Raw genomic sequence first — 21876 nt, 5'->3', positions numbered from 1 at the left:
TGTTTGAATTGAATTCCCAGCTTCCAATGATTGCTTCGATTGGTCTAGCTTTTGATTGCTTTCTTTGATAGATTTAGCATTTTCTAACTTGACTCTATATTGCCGCATTAAGTCATTGTTGGACTTAGCTTGAATATCAAGTCGAAAACCATTCCCTTTGTTCATTTTCCTGCAATCAAACAAAAGAAATAACATCGAGAATTATTATTCAAAGTCCAAAATGAGTAACAAACAGTCCTAAAAACAGCAGTCCAAATAGTAACAACAGTCCTAAAAGTAACAATAGTCCAAATAAGAAGCAGTCCAAATAAGTAACTAAGAAACAACAGTCCTAAAAGTTTTGGACTACTTCTTCTATTTGATTGCAGGAAAATATAGCAGTCCTAAATGCATCAAGTATATAGCAGCAGTCCTAACAAGTAAATATAGCAGCAGTCCAAATAACAAGCAGACCAAATAACAGCAGTACAAATAACAAGTATATAGCAGCAGTCCTAAATGCATCAAGTATATAGCAGCAGTCCTAACAAGTAAATATAGCAACAGTCCTAAATATAAAGTATATAGCAGTCCTAAATAACAAGTGTATAGCAGCAGTCCTAAATGCATCGAGTATATAGCAGCAGTCCTAACAAGTAAATATAGCAGCAGTCCAAAATATAGCAGTCCAAATACAGCAGTCCAAATAATTGTAACAAGGACAATAGGAAGTGCCAAAAGACATCAGATTAATGAATAATAAACAAAAGTTCAAATAAACAGAAGTCTCATCATTCCATTATAAAACAGAAGTTCAAATAATTGTAACAAGCTGTCCAAAACAACATTCCATTATAAGTAAATAAAAATTAATGAATAATAAACTAGTCCAAATGAGTCTCATCAAAACTAGAATCGTCATCAGATTCTTTTTCATCCGACCCACGTAAAGAATTAACAATAATCGTTGGTGGAATATCATTCCTAACAAATTCAACTTCACGAGTCTCATCGCTTGCAGCTAGATTAATTGGATGGTCAGACGGATCACATTGATATGGTTGTTGGTCGTTTGAATTTAATTGTTCGTTCAAGTTAAAAAATTCCCTAGGAATAGACTTCATAACATAATGTCTATTTGGATTAGAAGGATCTTGAATGTAGAAGCATTGGTGGACTTGAGATGCCAATACAAAAGGATCGTCCATGTAGCATCTCTTGTTAAAGTAAACACAAGTCAAGCCAAACTTGTCTTCTTCAACTTCAAACCAATCACATCTAAATAACACAAACTTCAACATACCATAATAATCAACTTCAACTATTTCAGTAATTGATCCAAAGTAAGCTATTGATTGTACTATTGGATTTTCATCTTTGGTACTTGCAAAACTTTCAGTTACTGCCGTTAGTGTCACACCACTATTTTGTGTTTTACGTCTAGCATCACGGTGTTTTGTATGAAACATGTATCCATTAATTACATAGCCAGAAAAGTGTCTTGCAATTTTATTTGGTCCTCTTGATAGCTTCTTAAGTTTGTCAGATACATCGCTTAACAAGGCACGCTTCTTAAACCATTCGACAAAATCTAAACCTTGACTTTTTGCTTTGCTCCACCTTTTTCTTTTATTCACATTTACATCTTCATTTTCATGGTCACTACAAATAAAAGTACATTGTTATAGTAATTGTAAAACAATTATTTAATGCGTTAAAAACCTACAAATACAAGCATACTTATTTACCTTATAAAACATTGGACATCGTCACAATTGAATAAAATGTAACGATGGGCCTGACTCCTAGAATTGCAATCCAAATAAATTCCTTCAACTTTTTTCTTTCCCCCAATAGGATGACCAAGATCACATGTATCAATATTCCTTGTCATTCTACTAAACCTTGTCTCCACACCACTATGCAAGTATCGTGAGCAAAATGTCAAACACTCTTCAACCAAGTAACCCTCAGCAATAGAACCCTTAGGATGACTTTTATTACGAACATAACTCTTCAACTTTCCTAAATATCTTTCTGTAAAGTACATCCATCGAAATTGAACAAGCCCTCCCAATCTTACCTCATTCACCAAATGTATTGGCAAATGAACCATTATATCAAAGAAACTCGGGGGAAAATTGTCTCCAATTGGCAAAGTGTTTCTACAATCTCAGTTTGCAAAATGTCCAAATCAGCCACCTCAATCACCTTCTGACATAAACATCGAAAAAAAGGAACAAAGACGAATTAAAGGGTGAGCAACCTGGTTAGACATTGCACTTCTCACAGCTACTTGAAGCAAGTAATGCAACATGAAATGTGCATCATGACTCCTATATCCACTAACTTTTCTTTCAGCAAGTTGAACACATTTTGAAATGTTTGAAGCACATCCATCATGTATTTTTGCTTTTTTTAGTACAAAATAAAAAGTAGTCTTATCCTTTGCAGTCATGGAAAAATATGCTTTTGCAAACACTATCTTTTTACCTTGATCTAACTCTTTAAGGTGAAGTTTCTTTCTAATGCCCATGTCTTGTAAATCTAAACGAGCTTTTTCATGATCTTTTGTCTTTCCTAGGATATCCAACAAAGTTCCAATTATATTATCAAATATGTTTTTCTCTATGTGCATAACATCAAGATTATGGGGTACAATATTGTGCTTCCAATATGGCAACTCAAAAAAAATAGATTTTTTCTTCCATGGACCATCATTACATTTCTTTTGCATCTTACCAAATGCATTGTTAAAGGCTTCTAACAAATCAAAGATATCTTCCCCTTTTAACAATTCTGGTGGTGGCCTATTTTCTGTTCTTCCATTGAAATCCCTTGCATTTGATCTATATTTATGATCCATAGGCAAAAAAGCACGATGACCCATATAACACATCTTTCGACTATGCTTCAAATATGTCGAATTAGTGTTATAATTACAACCAGGACATGCAAGTTTCCCTTTTGTACTCCACCCACTTAACATAGCATACCCAGGAAAGTCACTAATAGTCCACAAGAGACTTGCTCGCATTTGGAATGTTTGCTTTAGTGATGCATCATATGTTTCTACTCCCAAATCCCATAACACCTTTAGCTCTTCAATCAATGGTTGAAGGTACACATCAACATTATTCCCTGGCGATTGTGGTCCAGGTATTAATAAAGACAACATAGAATACTCAGCCTTCATGCAACACCAAGGTGGAAATATATATGGTATTAATAACACAGGCCAGGTACTATGAGACACATTCATAGTTCTGAAGGGATTAAATCCGTCGCTGGATAATCCAAGTCTTATATTACGTGAGTCTAAAGCAAAGTCTGGATGGCGTTTATCAAATTCTTTCCATGCTTCCCCATCTACAGGATGCCTCAACTTCTCATCTTTCAAACGCTCTTCTTCATGCCACCTTAATGAGCTAGCCGTCTTTGCACACATAAACAACCTTTGAAATCTAGGAATCAAGGGAAAATGTCTTAATATTTTAGCTGAAACTTTATAAGATTCATGATTTTTTCCAACTTGATGGTTTCCTTCGGCAATTTCCTTCCAACGTGGAGCACCGCAAACATGGCAAGATGTTTCATTCTCATAATTTTTCCAATAGATCATGCAATCATTAGGGCAAGCATCGATCTTTTTATAATCCAGCCCTAAGTCCTTTATCATGCCTTTAGTTTTATTGAACGTATCGGGGATGTTCAGTGAAGGCATAGCTTCTTTCAACAATTCTAAGAAAGCATTAAATGATTCATTGCTCCAACCATACAAACACTTCAATAAATATAGCCGAATTGTGAACGACAATTTTGAGAAGTTTTTGCAACCTAGATATAACTCTTGTTTGGCTTCTTCAACTAGATTATAAAACTTTTGTGCATCTTCATTGAGGTCTTCATTAAATTCACATTATTCTTGTATAATCTCTAAATCTTTCAAAAAGTAGTTCATCAATTTGATCCTCTTCATCATTCACATGATCATCATTAAGATCATTGGGTTTTCTTATCTCTTCACCATGACGGACCCAAAAATCATATCCTTTTTGAAATCCTAATGCTATTAAATGATTTTGTACTACCTTCCTTGTGAACCAATTAGTGTTGTAACATTCAACACATGGATATGAAATCTCTTTTCCAAGAGGTTTTCCTTTGGTGTATGCATAATCTAGGAAAAAATCTACACCGTTTTGATACTCTTTACTCTCTCTAGCCAATTTTGTCCATTCCTTGTCCATCGAGTTTTTGAGGAGACTACCATATAGGACAAATAATTACAAAGGGATGTTAGTACAAGCTCAATCAAAATCTAGATGCGTCCAAAGAGGCCCTTATGCTATCCAATTGTAGCAATATTGTTTTAATTCCTCTTACTATTTTAAGTCATGTTATTGTTTTAATTAATGGTAGCAATACAGTTTTAATTCCTCTTACTTTTTTAAGTCTTGTTACTGTTTTAATTAATGGTAGAAATACTGATTTCTAACATGCAACTAAAAATCATGTTCAGGATTAAACAGTTATAGGATTTCTAACTGTTTTAATTTTTTTTCTAAACGAAGCTAATTAATCAATAAATTCTCATAATGCAGAAGTAACACTCATGTAACATATAGCATAAGTATGACAATTACAAGTAACACTCATAATGCAGCCAATTATCTCATAATGCAGAAGTAACACTCATGTAACATATAGCATAAAATCAGCACAATTACAAGTATCATACTATCATGATGCTGCCAATTCATAGTTTAGAGCAAATTAGAAGAGATAAGAAATTAGAAGAGCTAATTAATCAATAAATTCTCATAATGCAGAAGTAACACTCATGTAACATATAGCATAAAATCAGCACAATTACAAGTATCATACTATCATGATGCTGCCAATTCATAGTTTAGAGCAAATTAGAAGAGATAAGAAATTAGAAGAGCTAATTAATCAATAAATTCTCATAATGCAGAAGTAACACTCATGTAACATATAGCATAAAATCAGCACAATTACAAGTATCATACTATCATGATGCTGCCAATTCATAGTTTAGAGCAAATTAGAAGAGATAAGAAATTAGAAGAGCTAATTAATCAATAAATTCTCATAATGCAGAAGTAACACTCATGTAACATATAGCATAAAATCAGCACAATTACAAGTATCATACTATCATGATGCTGCCAATTCATAGTTTAGAGCAAATTAGAAGAGATAAGAAATTAGAAGAGCTAATTAATCAATAAATTCTCATAATGCAGAAGTAACACTCATGTAACATATAGCATAAAATCAGCACAATTACAAGTATCATACTATCATGATGCTGCCAATTCATAGTTTAGAGCAAATTAGAAGAGATAAGAAATTAGAAGAGCTAATTAATCAATAAATTCTCATAATGCAGAAGTAACACTCATGTAACATATAGCATAAAATCAGCACAATTACAAGTATCATACTATCATGATGCTGCCAATTCATAGTTTAGAGCAAATTAGAAGAGATAAGAAATTAGAAGAGCTAATTAATCAATAAATTCTCATAATGCAGAAGTAACACTCATGTAACATATAGCATAAAATCAGCACAATTACAAGTATCATACTATCATGATGCTGCCAATTCATAGTTTAGAGCAAATTAGAAGAGATAAGAAATTAGAAGAGCTAATTAATCAATAAATTCTCATAATGCACTCATTGTTAACAACTTAAAATATGCTTTCTTATTTCTCACATTCTATTATTTGATTTTCTCAAATTTTTAGCATAAAATTAGCACCCACAAACATTCATGACTTCATTTAACACTATCTAGAAATAAATTTTTCAAAATAAAACCATGGGAGGGTTCAAGTTCTTACCTTGTGAGGCAGGATGCGAGAATTTGGATTCGAAAAATTAGGGTTCTAGTGAATTTGAGAAATCTGCAAAAATAAAATAGAATTCCAGTGAAATAAACGAAAAATTAATCAACCATTTCGTAGCAAAAATAAATCTAATAGCAGAGCAAAGTAATAGCAAAGCAAAATAGGGTTTCAAGAGAGGGAAAATGAGAATTGCTCGAGAAGTGGATTATAACACTAATTCGTAGCAAAATTAAACCTAATAGTAGAGCAAAATAAGATTTGAAAAATTAGGGTTTTAGAGCAAAGATACAAAATACATACCAAAAACATGGTCGGAATAAATGGTTTACGCGAGACAGAATCCTCAGACCTTGAACGAAACCTTGAACGATGTTGAGTTGCGCAATAAATGGTTTACGCGAGACAGAATCCGTTACGCGAGGGAGAATGGGTTACGCGACGGAGATGGGTTACGCGACAGAGGTTTACGCGAGAGAGAAAAAGAATTTGTGGGTAAGGGTTAAGGTTGCTGAAAGTGAAAAATGAGAGAAGCTGCTGAAAGTGAAAAATTGAGAGAAGCTAGGTTGCTGAAATTCTGAGATAGGGTTTCAAGAGAGGGAAAGTGACAAGGCTTTTGTTGTTGAAAATCTGAGATAGGGTTTCAAGAGAGGGAAAATGAGAATTGCTGAAAATCTGAGATAGGGTTTCAAGAGAGGGAAAATGAGAAGGATTTGTTTTAGGAAATATATTTGGCGCTATAAAAAATTAACTCAAAAAAAGTGTTTTTTGTTTCATGAAACGTGTACCTACAAGAACAGTTTTTTTAAAAACTAAAGAACAACGGTGAATAAATATTGCGTAAAGATATCAATAAACTACGAGAACGGTTTTTTAGTCTTGTTGTAGAAATTATAAAATTTCATGTTCTACCGCAACGAAATATAAAAACTGTTGTCTATTTACCTCTACGAGAACGGTTTTTTTACCATAAAAAATTAGGCGTTGTCGTAGTACCAAAATGTTGTAGTGAGTTGTCTTCAATTGTATGCTACATCTTTTCTGCTAGACCTCAAATTTTAATCCTAACATCCAAAAACAAACTCATACTAATTGTGTATTAGAATTTTAGGCCTTCCACAAGAATATTGGCATCTAAAATTCTATTTTCTATTGCAGTTGGAGTAAGAGTTCCTATCTCATTTGATGAATCTGTAAGCATATGCAAGCAACAAGTTTGTGATGTTTTGAAAGAGAAAGAAAAGTATGTTGAGTTGCAAGAGATTAAAGAGAAAGAGTAAGCCAATGTTATAGAGAACACAACTTTAGCAAATGATTATTATGATACTTACTCTTTAGGGTTTCATTCATAATTTAAATTAGAATCTAGGTTTTACTAATGAGGAGTGTATTGGGTTTAAGGTTGATTCTCCTAATAAGGTTATTCATGATGTCTTGGTTTTAAGGTTGATTCGTTTGACCTACATGATGATGCTAATACTATTAATTGAACATCTAGTAGGATCTATTTGGATGTCAAAAAAACTTCTGCAAAATTCATCAATCTCCTATTTGGAAAATTCATAGCTCGTATGTTTCTCATGATATGTGTATTTTGAAAAGTATTTTGAGCAATGATGGGAACATAGTTCATCATTGTCATAATCAAGTATTTGCTGAAGTTGTCTCAAAATCCAAAAAAAAAAAAAAATGAAAATTATATAACCTTTTAAAGTAGTTTTTATTTTGTTCCTTCCCAAGTTAGGTCTAAGTCTTTTGTTATTTCCTTTAATTTACTTTTAACTTTGAGAAAAAATATTTTAGAATATAATTAGCATCTATAGTTATATGTTATAATTTTATTTAACAATGTTATAAAATTGTAATAGTGTAAAAAAGAAATTGTATATAATGAATAATTTGACATGGCTAGTAAAAGGGAAAATCCATAATGGTTAAGAAAATATAGAATGAAAAATTATGTTTAAAAGTTGTCGAATCCTCTTAACTATGGTGCATGAAACCCAGTCATGTTAGCATAACAACAACAAACACATATGAAAACCACCAAGCAAACCAATTTCCTTATGAGAATTTTTTTAAGGAAATCAAGTTGTGGTTACAACAAAGAGATAAAATATCCTCACGGAAAATCTAGCAAAAGTGGAGTTGATCCAAGGTAATAGACCCTCACCCATGCTTTATGTTAATTATAATTTCTACCATGGAAAGATGCTTTGGTTGTCAAAGTCCTTGGTAAAAAATTAGGTTTCAATATCATGAAAAACAAATTGGAAAGTATGTGGGACATCTACGGAGAGCTAAATTTACCAGACAATGGAAGTTCTTTTTTCATGGGCAAATTTGATAATGAAGATGATAAGGAAATTTTTTATCAATGGTGGATCTCAGATGCATATTTTTCATTGTTTTTAATCTTATTTATCTTTTAATCGTTAATTAATTTAATGAGTTATTTGATATATTTTGTTAATTTTATTTCTTTGATTTAATTAAATGTTTATGTTCTTATTTCCTTGATTAAGTAGAGATTTTTTGGAGTTTTGCGTCGTTACTTTGTTTTAATGCAGTTCTGAAGTTTGGCGGAAAATCAACATGACCAATGTAAAGTATTTCAGCCATACCTGAAGTTGTAGATGTCCAATTGGAGTCAACCCAAGTGCAAATGCAAGCTACGATCCATAGCTACAACTTTCATGAAGACACCAGAATCCAAATCAAATTCAAAAGAGGCTAACAATGCAGACAACGTTAAACAGAAGAAAATGTGCGTCTGAAGCGCAACAACCGCGTCTGAGGCGCATTTTCATGTTGAAGCCTCTGCCGAAACGCGCTTGAAGCGCAAAAGCTGCGCCTGGGGCGCGTGGCACGCGACATCATTCCTCAAAATGTATTTTTTTTTTTCACTTTCTAGGGATCTTTTTTACTAATGGGAAGTTGAGAGACTTGTGCCCTAGTAGAGAAACTCAAAGATGGCCGTTTCTAACACCATCGGAGTAGTTTTATCATGAATCTTTCTTGTAATTCTTCTATAATCTCTATCTTTTTTATCTCTGTCATAAGTAACTAAACCCTATTTGTTAGGGATAAGTGTAACAAGATCAAACCCTTATTTTTCTGATTTATTTTCTAGTTATATGAATGAGTTTATAGAATTATTTTTCTCATCTATGTGCTTAATGCTTTTTATTGCTTGATCAACATTAAAATTTTCTACGATTCATATTTTGAAATGGAAGTGGACTTTACGAATGTTTGAGATGAGAAATTCATGAATTTGTAGTCTAAGAATAGATGCAGCTCATGAAACCAATTAAATTAGTTGCATATACAAAAAAGAGAATTCATGTACGATAATGTTTAATTCTAATCTTAAATCCACTAAGAAATTAGAGGTTACTTTGGAATTAAAGGTTCTGTCACTAAGACATTAGACAAGAATAATAAAGAGTATTCGGTAATAATTCAATAAAGATATTCAGTAACTAGGATCAAATTAGACACCAAGGTTGGATTCGAAGTGGAACTCATCCCTGACATTTTTCTTATTATAAATGATCAATTTTATTACTGTTGTTAATTTCAAATATTATTTCATCAATTCGGAAACTTTTTGTTCAATTTTAGTAATTAAATACAACTCGATAGTAAAACGCAATTCTTGAGTTCCACACTCGGTATTACTGTTTTATTATTACTTGCAACGATTTAGTACACTTGCTGAAACGCTATCAAGTTTTTGACACCGTTGTCGGGGATTGCCATCTGACTATTGAGTTATAATTTAGCTAGTTAATTGAAATTTTTTGCTATGCAATAAAATTTGTGTTTTTACTTTATTTTGAAAAAAAAATGTTTTTCTTTTATTTTCTATTTTTATTTGTTGAGTTTGCTAATGTCATGTGCTAGTGGTTTGTCTCTTCTTTGTTTGAGATAACTATTCGCTGTAGAGCATGAAAGATTGTAATGATGATATTCTACTACAATTATATAAAGAGTGTGATATTTGTCTTATAAATGGTATATGTTGCATGATTGAGGGACAAATCTTGAGAGATACATTTTTAAAACATCACCCTTAGATACGGCTTCTTAGGTGTCACTTTTGCGGAGAAGGACATAGGAATGGAACTTGTTTTGATGACTTTTTCGCACTAATAGAATATGAAGATTTTTTGGTCAAAGTGGTAGAAAACGACGAGTGTCATATTAAAAAGATTAATTGGGAACAAATTCTACCTCCTAAAATTTGTGTTTTTATTTTATTTTGAAAAAAATAATGTTTTTCTTTTATTTTCTATTTTTATTTGTTGAGTTTTCTAATGTCATGTGCTAGTGGTTTGTCTCTTCTTTCTTTGAGATAACTATTCGCTGTAGAGCAGGGAAGATTTTAGTGATGATATTCTACAACAATTATATAAATAGTGTAATATTTGTCTTATATATGGTATATGTTGCATGACTAAGGGACAAATCTTGAGTGATACATTTTTAAAACATCACCCTCAGATACGGCTTCTTAGGTGTCACTTTTGCAGAGAAAGACATAGGAATGAAACTTGTTTTGATGACTTTGTCGCACTAATAGAATATGAAGATTTTTTGGTCAAAGAGGCAGAAAACGACGAGTGTCATATTAAAAAGATCAATTGGGCCCAAATTCTACCTCCTAAATTTCTATCCAAAGAATCAGATTACAAAGACTTTTACATTACGGACGTTTTGGTTGAATTCATGAAGAATAACATGGTTTCAATTGAAAGATTTGAAAGTCAATGTGAGAGGTTATTTGAGCAAGTGGTTAAGTTTGAGAAGATGGAGGAGAAGCTTTACATTGAAGATGATTTCATTGTTGTGGTAGAAAAAGAAAAGCAAGAGGAAAAGACGAATTAGGAAAAGAAAAACGAAGAGATTGATGAAGTTCGAGATTCAATCTATACCTTGTTCATCAATGTCCAATTGAAAAGATGAAATATGATGTGTTCTTCCTGTCATATATGCTACCTTGACAATAGTTGAGGCTTCAAGCTAATGACTTTAAAGAAGCGCTTTGTGGGAGGCAACCCACAGGTAGAGGTAATATTTACTTTTGCAATCTTATTTTTGTTATTTGAATTTGTTTCTTTTTAACTGTCTGTAAATGTGCACTATGATGAAGAATTTTTAACAACTTGAAGTTGGTCTTAAGCTATTTGTTTGGGATTTTGAAAATTAAATTATATTTCTTTGCTCATATCATTGCTCAATTCGACGAGTTCACTAATGCATACATTGTTGATTACTCTTTGGTTGTGGAAGTCTTGATATTCATAAAAAATAAAAATAAAAAAATTGCAATTACATGTTTGACATCATTTAGATAGTTCATACTCTCTCTTATTATCCCAGGAGTGAGCTTTTGGGCCTAATCACTTTAATTCTTTGTTGTGTAAGATCAAAATGTGAACCCTTTCTATACCAAATACTAAGATTAGTGGTTCCAACAAGATATCTAAATATGTGTTTTACTGTTGTTAAATGGGATTCTTTTGGTGCTGATTGAAATCGAGCACATAATCCTACTACAAACACAATATCAGGCCCACTAGCAGTTAAATATAGCAGAGAGTCGATCATTCCTCGATACTCTTTCTCAGAGACAACATTGAGCTACCAATCTTCCATCATGCTCATCATGCTCATTTCTCCCATCATGCTCATTTCAAATTCACTTTGCATAAGTTTTGAAAAGCTTTCACACATTTTTTCATTTGTTGATCCAAAAATGATATCATCAGCATATACTTGAACGATGAGTAAATCATTTCCCTCTGTTTTCTTAAATAATGTGGTGTGGACTTTTCCTCTTAGAAAACCATTTTTAATTAGGAATGAACTCAATCGTTCATACCAGGCCCTTGGTGCTTGTTTTAAGCCATATATAGCTTTGGTAAGTTTGAAAACATGATTTGGTTTTGATTGACTTTCAAAACCTGGGGGCTGTTTTACATATACTTGTTCATTTAAGAATCCATACCCCCAGGTTCTAACCTTGCAACTAGAGCAAATGTTTCATCATAATCTATACCTTCTTATTGATTATAACCTTGAGCTACCAATCTTGCTTTGTTTCTGATAACCTTACCTTCTTCATCTAGTTTGTTTCTGAAAACCCATCGTGTACCAGTGATTGTTTGATCTAATGGATCAGGTACCAGGGTCCAGACTTCGTTTTTCTCAAACTGCAGTAGTTCTTCCTTCATGGCATTTATCCAAGATTGGTCAATAATTGCTTCTTTGATGGATTTTGGTTCGATCTGAGATATCATTGTCATGTTGTTTTCATCATTCTTGAATGATTTTCCGGTTCTAATTCCATCAGTTGTGTCTCCAATGATTTGGGTTTGAGGATGATCTTCAATCGTTTTCCAGCTTTTTAGTGGAGAATGAAACGAAGATTGTTTATCAATCTCTGTTTTCTGCAAACTGTTTTGCAGCTGTGTTTCGATTCGAGTTTCTTCTTCCTAATCCTTTTTACTTATATCTAAGTCATCAAACTCATCAAATAATATGTGCATACTTATTTCAACAACATTTGTTCTTAAATTAAACACTCTATAACCTTTAGAGTCGATTGAGTATCCAAGAAAGATTGCTTTATCAGATTTTGCATCAAATTTTCCAATGAGATCTTTGTTGTTTAAAATGTAACAGTAACACCCAAAAATGTGAAAGTAAGAGATGTTTGGTTTTCTATTTTTCCAGATTTCATATGGGGTTTTGTTGATGATCTTTCTGATAGATACACGATTTAGAAAATAGCAAGATGTGTTTATGGCTTCAGCCCAAAAATATCTTTCAACATTTGATTCTTCTAAAATAGTTATTGCCATTTCTTGTAGTGTTCTATTTTTTTTGTTCAACAACTCCATTTTGTTGTGGAGTTCTTGCACATGAGAGATTATGAGAGATGTCAAGTTCATCGGAAAAAGTTTTAAATGAGAAATTTATGAATTCTCCTCCATGATCACTTCTTACATAAATGATACTAGATTCTTTTTCATTTTGAACCTTTTTACATAATGTTTTGAATGCTTCAAAAGCATCATCTTTTTGTTTCAAAAATAGTACCCCACGTAAATCTTGAAAAATCATCAACAATAACAAAACCATATTTCATTCCTCCTAGACTTGTTGTTTTGACTGGCCCAAATAGACTTGTTGTTTTGACTGGCCCAAATAACAAAACCATATTTCTAAACTAAATCTTTTGAGTGAAAGCTACTTTTGACTTGTTTTCCTTTTACACAAGCTTCACATATTTTATCTTTTTCAAAGTTGAGTTTTGGTAATCCTCTAACAAGATCTAGTTTAGAAATCTTTGAAATGGTTTTCATACTGATATGCTCAACCCTTTTATGCCAAATCCATTTATCTTTATTGATTGGTATAAAGCATGATTCATCAGGTAGTTCTTCAAGATACAAAACATATAAATTTTTCTTTCGATTTCCAGAAAATAGAATTTCTCCAATTTTTGTTTTCCTGATTTCACATACCTTTGGTTTGAAAATGACTTCACATCTATTGTCATATAGCTGACTTATACTTAACAGATTTTGTTTTAAACCTTCCACATATTGAACATCATTTATTTGAGCAGAGTTTGTCTTACCAATGGTTCCATTTCCTTTAATCTGAGCTTGATTGTCATTTCCAAAAGTGACCGATCCTCCATCCTTCTTGATGAATGTTATGAAGCAGTTTTTATCTCCTGTCATGTGTCTTGAACATCCACTGTCCAAGAACCAAGGCTTTCTCTTTATACTTGGAAAACCAACCTGCATATGATATTATTCATCCTTAGGTACCCACTTTGTTTTGGGTCCTTGAGAGTTAGTTTGACATTTCCTTTTTCTTTAAAATGGTGTATCATTCCTTTATTTTTGAAACCAGCTGAATATTTAGTTGTTGATTTCGAAATAGATTTAACAATCTGGGTTTCAGAAGGTTTAAACTTTGGTTTGAAAGAGTTTTCAGATCGTTCTTCCTTTTTTAATTTTTCTGGAGAAGGTTCAGCTTTTGTTTTGGAACTTTCTCCGTTTGGGAAACATTCTGGAGATTGTTCTCCTTTTTGCAGTTTTTTTAAAACTGTGTTACCAGAATAAATTCCTCTTTCAATTACCTTTTTCTTTTCATCTCTTTTTCTAAAATAGCAGTCAAATTCCAGATGTCCAAGTTTTTTACAGTATGAGCATCTAGTTTTGTATTTTTCTTCTTTTCTTTTTGGGACAAAGAAATTTTCATATAGCTTGGTTTTTTGGATTTGATTGAAACCCAGGCCAGCTTTATCAAAAATTCCTATTTGAGATCCCATGATGTTATGAAAGGTTTCAGTGGCTTTAATGAAATTTAATAAATCTGTTTTGAGAATTTCGTTTTCATTTTTTAGTCGAATGTTCTTCGTTTGTAATGCAGAACGTTCTTGACCTTTTTTATTTTCAAAAATCTATTTTTCTGTTTGTTTCAACTCTTGAATGGTTTTTTTTAGCATGCTATTTTTAGCTTGACTTTCTTCTTTTTCTTTATAAAATTGTTCTTTTAAGGAACTACATTTTTGAATAAGAAGATTTGAGTCATTTAACAAGTTATCAAATTCTTTTCCCATTTGTTCACATTAATGACAAAGTTCAGAACTTATTACCTCTTCTTCCTCTGATTTTTGACATTAAGCATATGTTGGCTTTTTCTTCTTCAATTTCTGATTCTTCTGAATCATCCCATGTTGCCATCATTGATTTCTTTTTGAAAGGAAATCGTTTTGGTGGATTTTTGTTTGAGGGACATTCTGCTTTGTAATGTCCTAATTTGTTGCATCCAAAGCATGTGACTTGACTTTTCTCAACCTCTGTTTTGGGATTTCTGTTTTGAAATCCCTTTTTGATTTGATCTCTTCTTCTCATCATTCTCTGTATTCTTCTGCTGAGAAGAGCAATTTCATAAGCATCTTCTTGTTCATTTTCTTCTGGTTCTTCATCTATTTGTGCTGTGATTTTTTCTTTAGAAGCTTTTAGTGCTATTGCCTTTCCTTTCTTGATTGGTTTGTCTTCTTGCAACAACACTTCATGTGCTCTTAATGTTCCAATTAATTCTTCTAGAGGCAGTGATTTAAGGTTCTTGGCTTGACTTATGGTTGTTACTATTGGTCTCCATATAATTAGAAGACACCTCATGATCTTTCTTACTCTTTCTTGTACTGTGTAAGCTTTGCCAATATAACGCATTTCATTTACTATTGTAGTAAATCTTGAGTATATTTCATCAATAGTTTCCCCTTCTTGCATTTCGAATAATTCGAATTTCCTTATGCCAATGTCTATTCTTGTTTCTTTGACATGGCTTGCTCTTTCATGATGAGTTTGTAGTGTATCTCAAACTTCTTTTGCAGTTGTGTATTCATCTACTCTTTCACTTTCCTCCCTGCTTAAAGCACATGATAAGAATAACTGAGCTTTAGAATTTAAAAGTACCTTAGTTTTATCATCGGCTGTCCAATCAGTTTCTTTCTTCATGGCAGAGTTTGAGTCATCTTAATCAACCCTTGGTATGAAGTCTCCATCTGTAATGATGCGCCACATTCCTGTGTCTTGAGACTTTAGAAACAATTGCATTTTGTTTTTCAAAAGTAGTAATCTGATCCATCAAAGAATGGTGGTCTGTTTGAGGATCCTCCTTCAACAATGTATTTTGCTTTCGACATTCTTCTAGATCTTTTCTCAAGCACTTGTTAGGTGATTTTTGAACTTTCTAGAGATCGTGCTCTGATACCAATTGAAGTAACAATGTCGATTTACAAGGAAGATGGGTTTGAATTGTAAATATGCCTTTTTAGAAATTCCTGTTAAAAGCTTGAGAAAATAACTCAAGATTGATCTTGGTTATAAAAACAGAAAAAACGGTCTTAGTTTTTATCAAAACAGAGAACGTTCCTTGATTAGTTTAAAACAAAAAATCAGATTGTGTTTTATCTTAGTTAATCAATTAAGTTTAACAAATAAAGAGATAGGATAGAGAATACCACATAAAGATATATCCTGGTTCACCCAACTTGGGTTACGTCTAGTCCTCACACTGTGAGATTTTCCACTAAGTGTTTAAAACAAAGAACCTTCTTGATTTTACAGCACCTAGTCTAGATCACCTTAATCTGTTTCAATCTCTATTTCTTTCCAACAGCACCTATCTAACTTTGATAGGATTCAATACAATCTAAACAAACTATAAAGAAACTCTTATAGTTTGAATTTTTACAATAAGATTGTTTTTTGACAGAATCTAAGATATCTCAACTCTTATTTGAGATTTGATTCTTTACAAAGAAATCAGTAATGATCAAGAAACCTGATATGAGACTTTAGAACTGCTTCTTCTTTTCGAATTTTGAGAACTTCAAGTATGTGTATGTGATTGATTTGTGGGATTTTACAGTACTTGAATTTCTTGGTTTATTCCTGGATATTGGCCTTCTATTTATAGGCTTTAGACGCATTTAATGAAGGTCAAAAGAGTTGTTGGTAGTGCTCTGTATTTTTTACTGAAACCAATATTTCAGAATAAAAATAATCCAGCCTTGAATTGATTTAAAACTGCTTTGACTATTCTGTTACAGCTTTTGAATCAGTTTCGTCTTCTAGTTAAAAAGCCTTTGAAGCTTCTTCCTTAATCTTGGATAGTACAGTTTCGATCTTGAGTCTTGAATGTATCCAGGAGAAGCTTGCAGGAAGATCATAGGCCATTGTAGAGGCAAACAGACTACTGCTGGAGTTATGCAGGAAACGAAGATTGATTATCAATCTGGATCTCTCATTTTGATCTTTCTGGAGATTTGATGATCAATCTGGAGTTCCTGTTTTGATCATTCTGGATGTCCTTTGTAATGTCTTTTCATATATCAAGGTTGATCAAACTTTCTTGATAGTTTGACTTTTAGAGTTCCATAACTATTTTACTTTGACTGTTTCGAGTCCTTCAATTTTAGTAATCTGATATCCTATTTGAGCTGGGGATGAATTCTAATTGTTCTTTGCCATTTACTGATTCTATTTGAATGAAATTTCGAGGCAGAATCTTTGTCAAAGAGGTGGAGAATGATTGGTCAATATGTTGTGATGAACATTTTTGAAACTGGAGATCATTATCTGTTTTTATGCAGAATGTTCTTATTGCTGTCTTTTCTGCTTTGCTTGATTATGTTCTTAAATAAACTCACTCAAAAGCACAAGTTAAATTAACATAACATTCTAGAATCATAATTAACTTTCTTAATTAACATTTGTTTATTTTCATCAAAATTTTAAATATGGAGTTTGTCTCAACAGAATAATGTGGATTTGATAGCTCTACAAGAACCTCAATGTAGTGGAACGGTTGCTCGTAGTACTATTAAGAGTTTGGATTTTAAGAATTACCTTATGTTTGAGGCTAGAAACTTCTCGAGTAGTATTTGGCTTCTTTAGAATAAGATTGATTTGCGGGTTATTGTTTTAAGGGAAGATCACCATTATCTTCATGGTTTTGTTCAAGAGAGAGGTATTGAGTCATGGATTTTTACGATTGTATATGCTCGTAATATTCACGGGCTTTGGTTAATGATGGGCAATTTTAATGATATTGCTAGTCTTGGTGAGGGAGGCTCATGTTGACGTTCGTAGATGCACTCATTTTTCTAAGTAGATTAGTGATTATAATTTTATGGAGGTCCACACTCTTAGAACCAAGTTTACTTGTTGAGGTTCGAAGTGGAATGACCAGTACAAAGTGTGTATTCAAAAAGCTTCATTGTATTATTTGTATAATAGTGTGGCGCCTTAAGTATCATGAAGGGTTTTGCGAGATTTATTCGTGGAATCCATTGGAATCATCATCATATACTTGTTAAGTTAAAATGGGAGCCTTATAATGGGGGTAACCCTTTTCAGGTTTGAGGCGACCTAGATTACTCACGATGATTTTCATAATTTGTTGACAAATAATTGGGGAGGTGATTCTAACTTAATTTCCACTCTCTCTAAACTTACTCCATATCTCAAACACTAGAATCATGAGGTCTTTGGTTACATCTTCAAGAGGAAAAAGGTGATTTTTTCTAGGTTAAATGGTAACTAGAATAGTCTGCATTTAGAAGTTGCGTAGCAGTTGAATCCTTGATGGTGACTGGAACACCAAGTACTATCACTCTGAAACCATCATCAAATAGAGAAATAACAAAATCTTGACTCTTAAGAATGATAATGGTATTTGGATTGAAGACGTCAACAGTTTGAAGGTTTTGGTGCAACAGTTCTACATCGACATTTTCACTAAGTAGAAAATGGATCATCGATTTGTTATTTTTAATATCAACTACCTGAATTTGATTAAGAGACACCAAGTTAGATTGAGTGACAATGTTCAAGACATAGAATGCAAGAAATCTTTGTATGAAATAGAACAAACATAAATTCCATTGTGTATATTATACTTACCAAAAACACAATTTTTTTTAAAAAAATAGTATATTTTTGTTAGTTACACTTATTTTTTTTCTGGTTATACTCAAATATGCTACAATTCATATAAGAACATAATTTTACATAAATTCAATTAACGTAAATATTTTATTTAATATAACTCAAAAAAACAAGAGTGTGAATAAGCAGCTATTATTTTAATTTGTGTGAAGAATTTATTGGTAATATACAAGTACATTTATAAAGGTTGTTTAGTTGTTCATGCTTTGTGATTTTCTACTCTAACAAATCTTTAGTACTCAATTCTGCCTAAACTTTTCTCCCATAAATAAACAATTAGTATTTTAAGATTATTCAATTAATCATGCGTAAATCGACTTAAAGTTAGATTTGAATTCCAACATTTAATATTAGTAATTGTAATCAAATTGTGGATATCATGCATATGGTGTTCCAATGAAAAGCTCTAACATATGTCTTGTATATGGATCCTTTATTTTGAAAGGGAGAATCTATAAATGATGTCTAAGTTATACCATATTTGAATCAATCTTTCACCTTAGAAATGTGATATTTCAGCAATATTCCTACCGATAACTAGAGTTGGTGAAATAGGGATAACTTTCATTTTAATGTTTTGGCCAAAGAGAAAGGAAAGGACTAACGATTGAAAGAGCGAGAGTGTTGTGCTCTGTTCAACAAAGACAGGGGAGAGCAATTATACATGTTTGATTAATTATTTAATTATAGATTAAAAATATTAATTATTTAGTATTATTAAAAGTAAATTATAGTATATTGTTATTATGCACATATTAATTGATCAATATGTATTGATTTATTGTTTTTAATAGACTATAATGAGTTGAATTATTTTGTAAAGTCTAATGAAAAGTTTATTTAACTGTTATTCCATTAAACGTTTAACTTTAACTAAAAAAATCTTGAAATCTTATGCGGCAATGAAAGTAATTTACTGTTCATTTTAATTCTCTCAACTACAATCTCTTTCTGTTCAGTTTATTCTTATTCATTCTTATACATGAAGTATATATACTCCTACATAATTTTATTAGTATATTGAAAAAATATTAGTCCAGAAAAAAAATTAATGTATACACAATTCCAAAAATAATTTAAGTTAATTTTTAAAAATATTTTCATTAAATATAAAAGAAATTGTTGATATTTATTTAATGTTAATTTTATTATACTTTCTTCCGAGTGAGAAGTACTCCTTACGACATGAATTATAAGAAAAACAAAGTTAATTAAGTATATTAAAATATTAAAAAAGTAGTTGACCACATTTGATTTATATAATTTAAATAAAAACTTAATTCTATTGTCTTAATTACTTCAACGATCAATAAACTGGACTATCCAAAATATAATAAGTTAAATTCAATTCACTTCAATTAAAGCTATTTCAGAGATACTATAATTAAACATAAATGAAATTTTTATTTTTGTTTATACTCCTTATGTTCCAAAATAATTATCACATTTGAAAACATTATTTGTCATTTTTTATTTCTAATACAAATTTAATTATTTAATTCTAACTGGACTTTTTAACTAAATCAATTTACACAACTCCTAAATTATTTTCTTCACTTTGCATTTATTGTAATATAAGAATACGTCAATAAATAATAAAGATAAATTAATAGAATAACTTTTTTATTTTTTTCATTTATCATCTTTTTTTTATCTATGTAAAATTGTCAAATACAATAAATTTTGTGGGAGGAATGAAATTTTTTTTTCATAATTTTTCTTCATTAGAAATAATCATATTCGAAGTTCGTCAAACATTAAATATGTGTAACAAAATATATATATCTCTCAAAGAAGATTCAAACCTAAGTTGAACGCGTTATTTTAAAAATTATAAATTAATTTTGCTTATAGTATTTAATTTTTGTAAGATGCTTATAGTATTTAATTTGAGAGGAATTACGTTTTAGTCGAATAATTAATGGGGCAGTAAATGGGTGTTCTACATCTGCGGCTCCACAGGCTTCAGAGAATAAACATCAAAGTCATACGAGAAGTTAGGTGAGCTACTTTAAAGACTATGATAAAAGTTTAATTGGTCATTTAATGTTTGTTAGGTCTATTAATGAATTGGTCTAGTAAATGGCTTTAATTAGTTCCATGCAGAAGTAGGATCCATTAAACACATCATTTTGACAAAGTGTAGGTGAATGCTCTTTTCAAACATTTAAAGGACACAACAACAATTTGTACATCACTTTCCTTTTAAATTATCTACCACCATGTGAATATCACATCTTCTTATAGTAGAGCAAGAAAATTTGCTGAATTTTTAAAACACATACAAACACATGAAATCAAATATGGATGGGGGTGCAAGTCACAATCTTATATTAGTGGGGGGTTTTAATAGTATTCATGATGGGTTTTCCTTTTTTATTAAATTGAGTTATTGAAAATGGTTATCACCGGCATCACAACTTGTTGGTTCTATAACAAATTAGGGATGCTTATTTATTGTATGTGAGAGGGCAATTATGGTGCATTTAATTTTCCTAACCTGAATTTGTTTAATTTTTCCATCAAGTGTGTGTTGCTCATCGCTATGGAGATGGACAACAAATTATTATTCGACAGAATAGTAGTTGAACCATCAATGTAAGCTCATGCTTAAAAAGGGGGTGAGTAATTTTCCAACCAAAATTAAATTATAAATAAAAAGTACATAGACGATTATTTCCTCTATTTTATACTATTAATTATCCATTATGGTTATGTACCCTTAAAAAGTTATTGAATATCTTTTGTAATTATAACTCAATCGATAATTCAAACACTATTTGGGCAAAAATAATAATTATTGAACGTATTAATTTGTATAATTAATCACATAAGTTTAGTGTTAGCCCCTTTGTTCCTTATTATACAACTCAGTTACAAAATTCACGGGGTATGGAAAAAAAAGTACTTGTAAACATTAAATTTGTCAAAAATATATGTACTTTTTATAATTATTCTTCCAATAATTGATATTATCTAGAATAAAATAAAATTAAAAGCGATACTTGAAATATTGATCTATCTTGCTAAAAATTTAGTTTAGATACATTAATTTTTTTAAAATTATTTTTTTGTATACTTTATCCCGGATGACGTACGAGGCAGGGAAAAAATAATTATGTTTTTCGATAATAAATTAAATAAGAGTATTTTTGTAAATATAACATTTATATATTAGTGAAAAATGATAATTAATGATTCATTAATATTCTAAAATACACAATGACTCTCACTGATTAGTTTATTTCATAAAAGTTAAGGAAAAACTGCAAATGAAAGAAAGATAATAAACTTTTTTTTACCAGATTAATCTTATCAATTAATCTTATCAAACATGGATGTATTCACTATTGTTATAAATGTAAAATAAAATATAATAATTTAAGAGTGACACACATAATATGAAATTAAATGGTACAATTAAAAAAATATATATTTTCTTTATTCAACAATAAGTTGAGGTCGATAGCA

General features: G+C 31.1%; 1 protein-coding gene across 1 annotated transcript; it reads right to left on the bottom strand.

The window, feature by feature from the left end:
- Positions 1 to 2182: 2182 nt before the first annotated feature.
- Positions 2183 to 3703, bottom strand: LOC101511382 (uncharacterized). Its single transcript, XM_004488809.1, has one exon. It carries the CDS (start codon positions 3701 to 3703, stop codon positions 2183 to 2185), a length of 1521 nt encoding a protein of 506 aa, XP_004488866.1.
- Between the last annotated feature and the right edge of the window lie 18173 nt (positions 3704 to 21876).

This window comes from Cicer arietinum, chromosome 1 (assembly GCF_000331145.2).
Source record: "Cicer arietinum cultivar CDC Frontier isolate Library 1 chromosome 1, Cicar.CDCFrontier_v2.0, whole genome shotgun sequence".
Lineage (NCBI taxonomy): Eukaryota > Viridiplantae > Streptophyta > Magnoliopsida > Fabales > Fabaceae > Cicer > Cicer arietinum.
The sequence above is the reverse complement of the archived record's forward strand: the minus strand, read 5'-3'. Positions and strand labels throughout refer to the sequence as shown.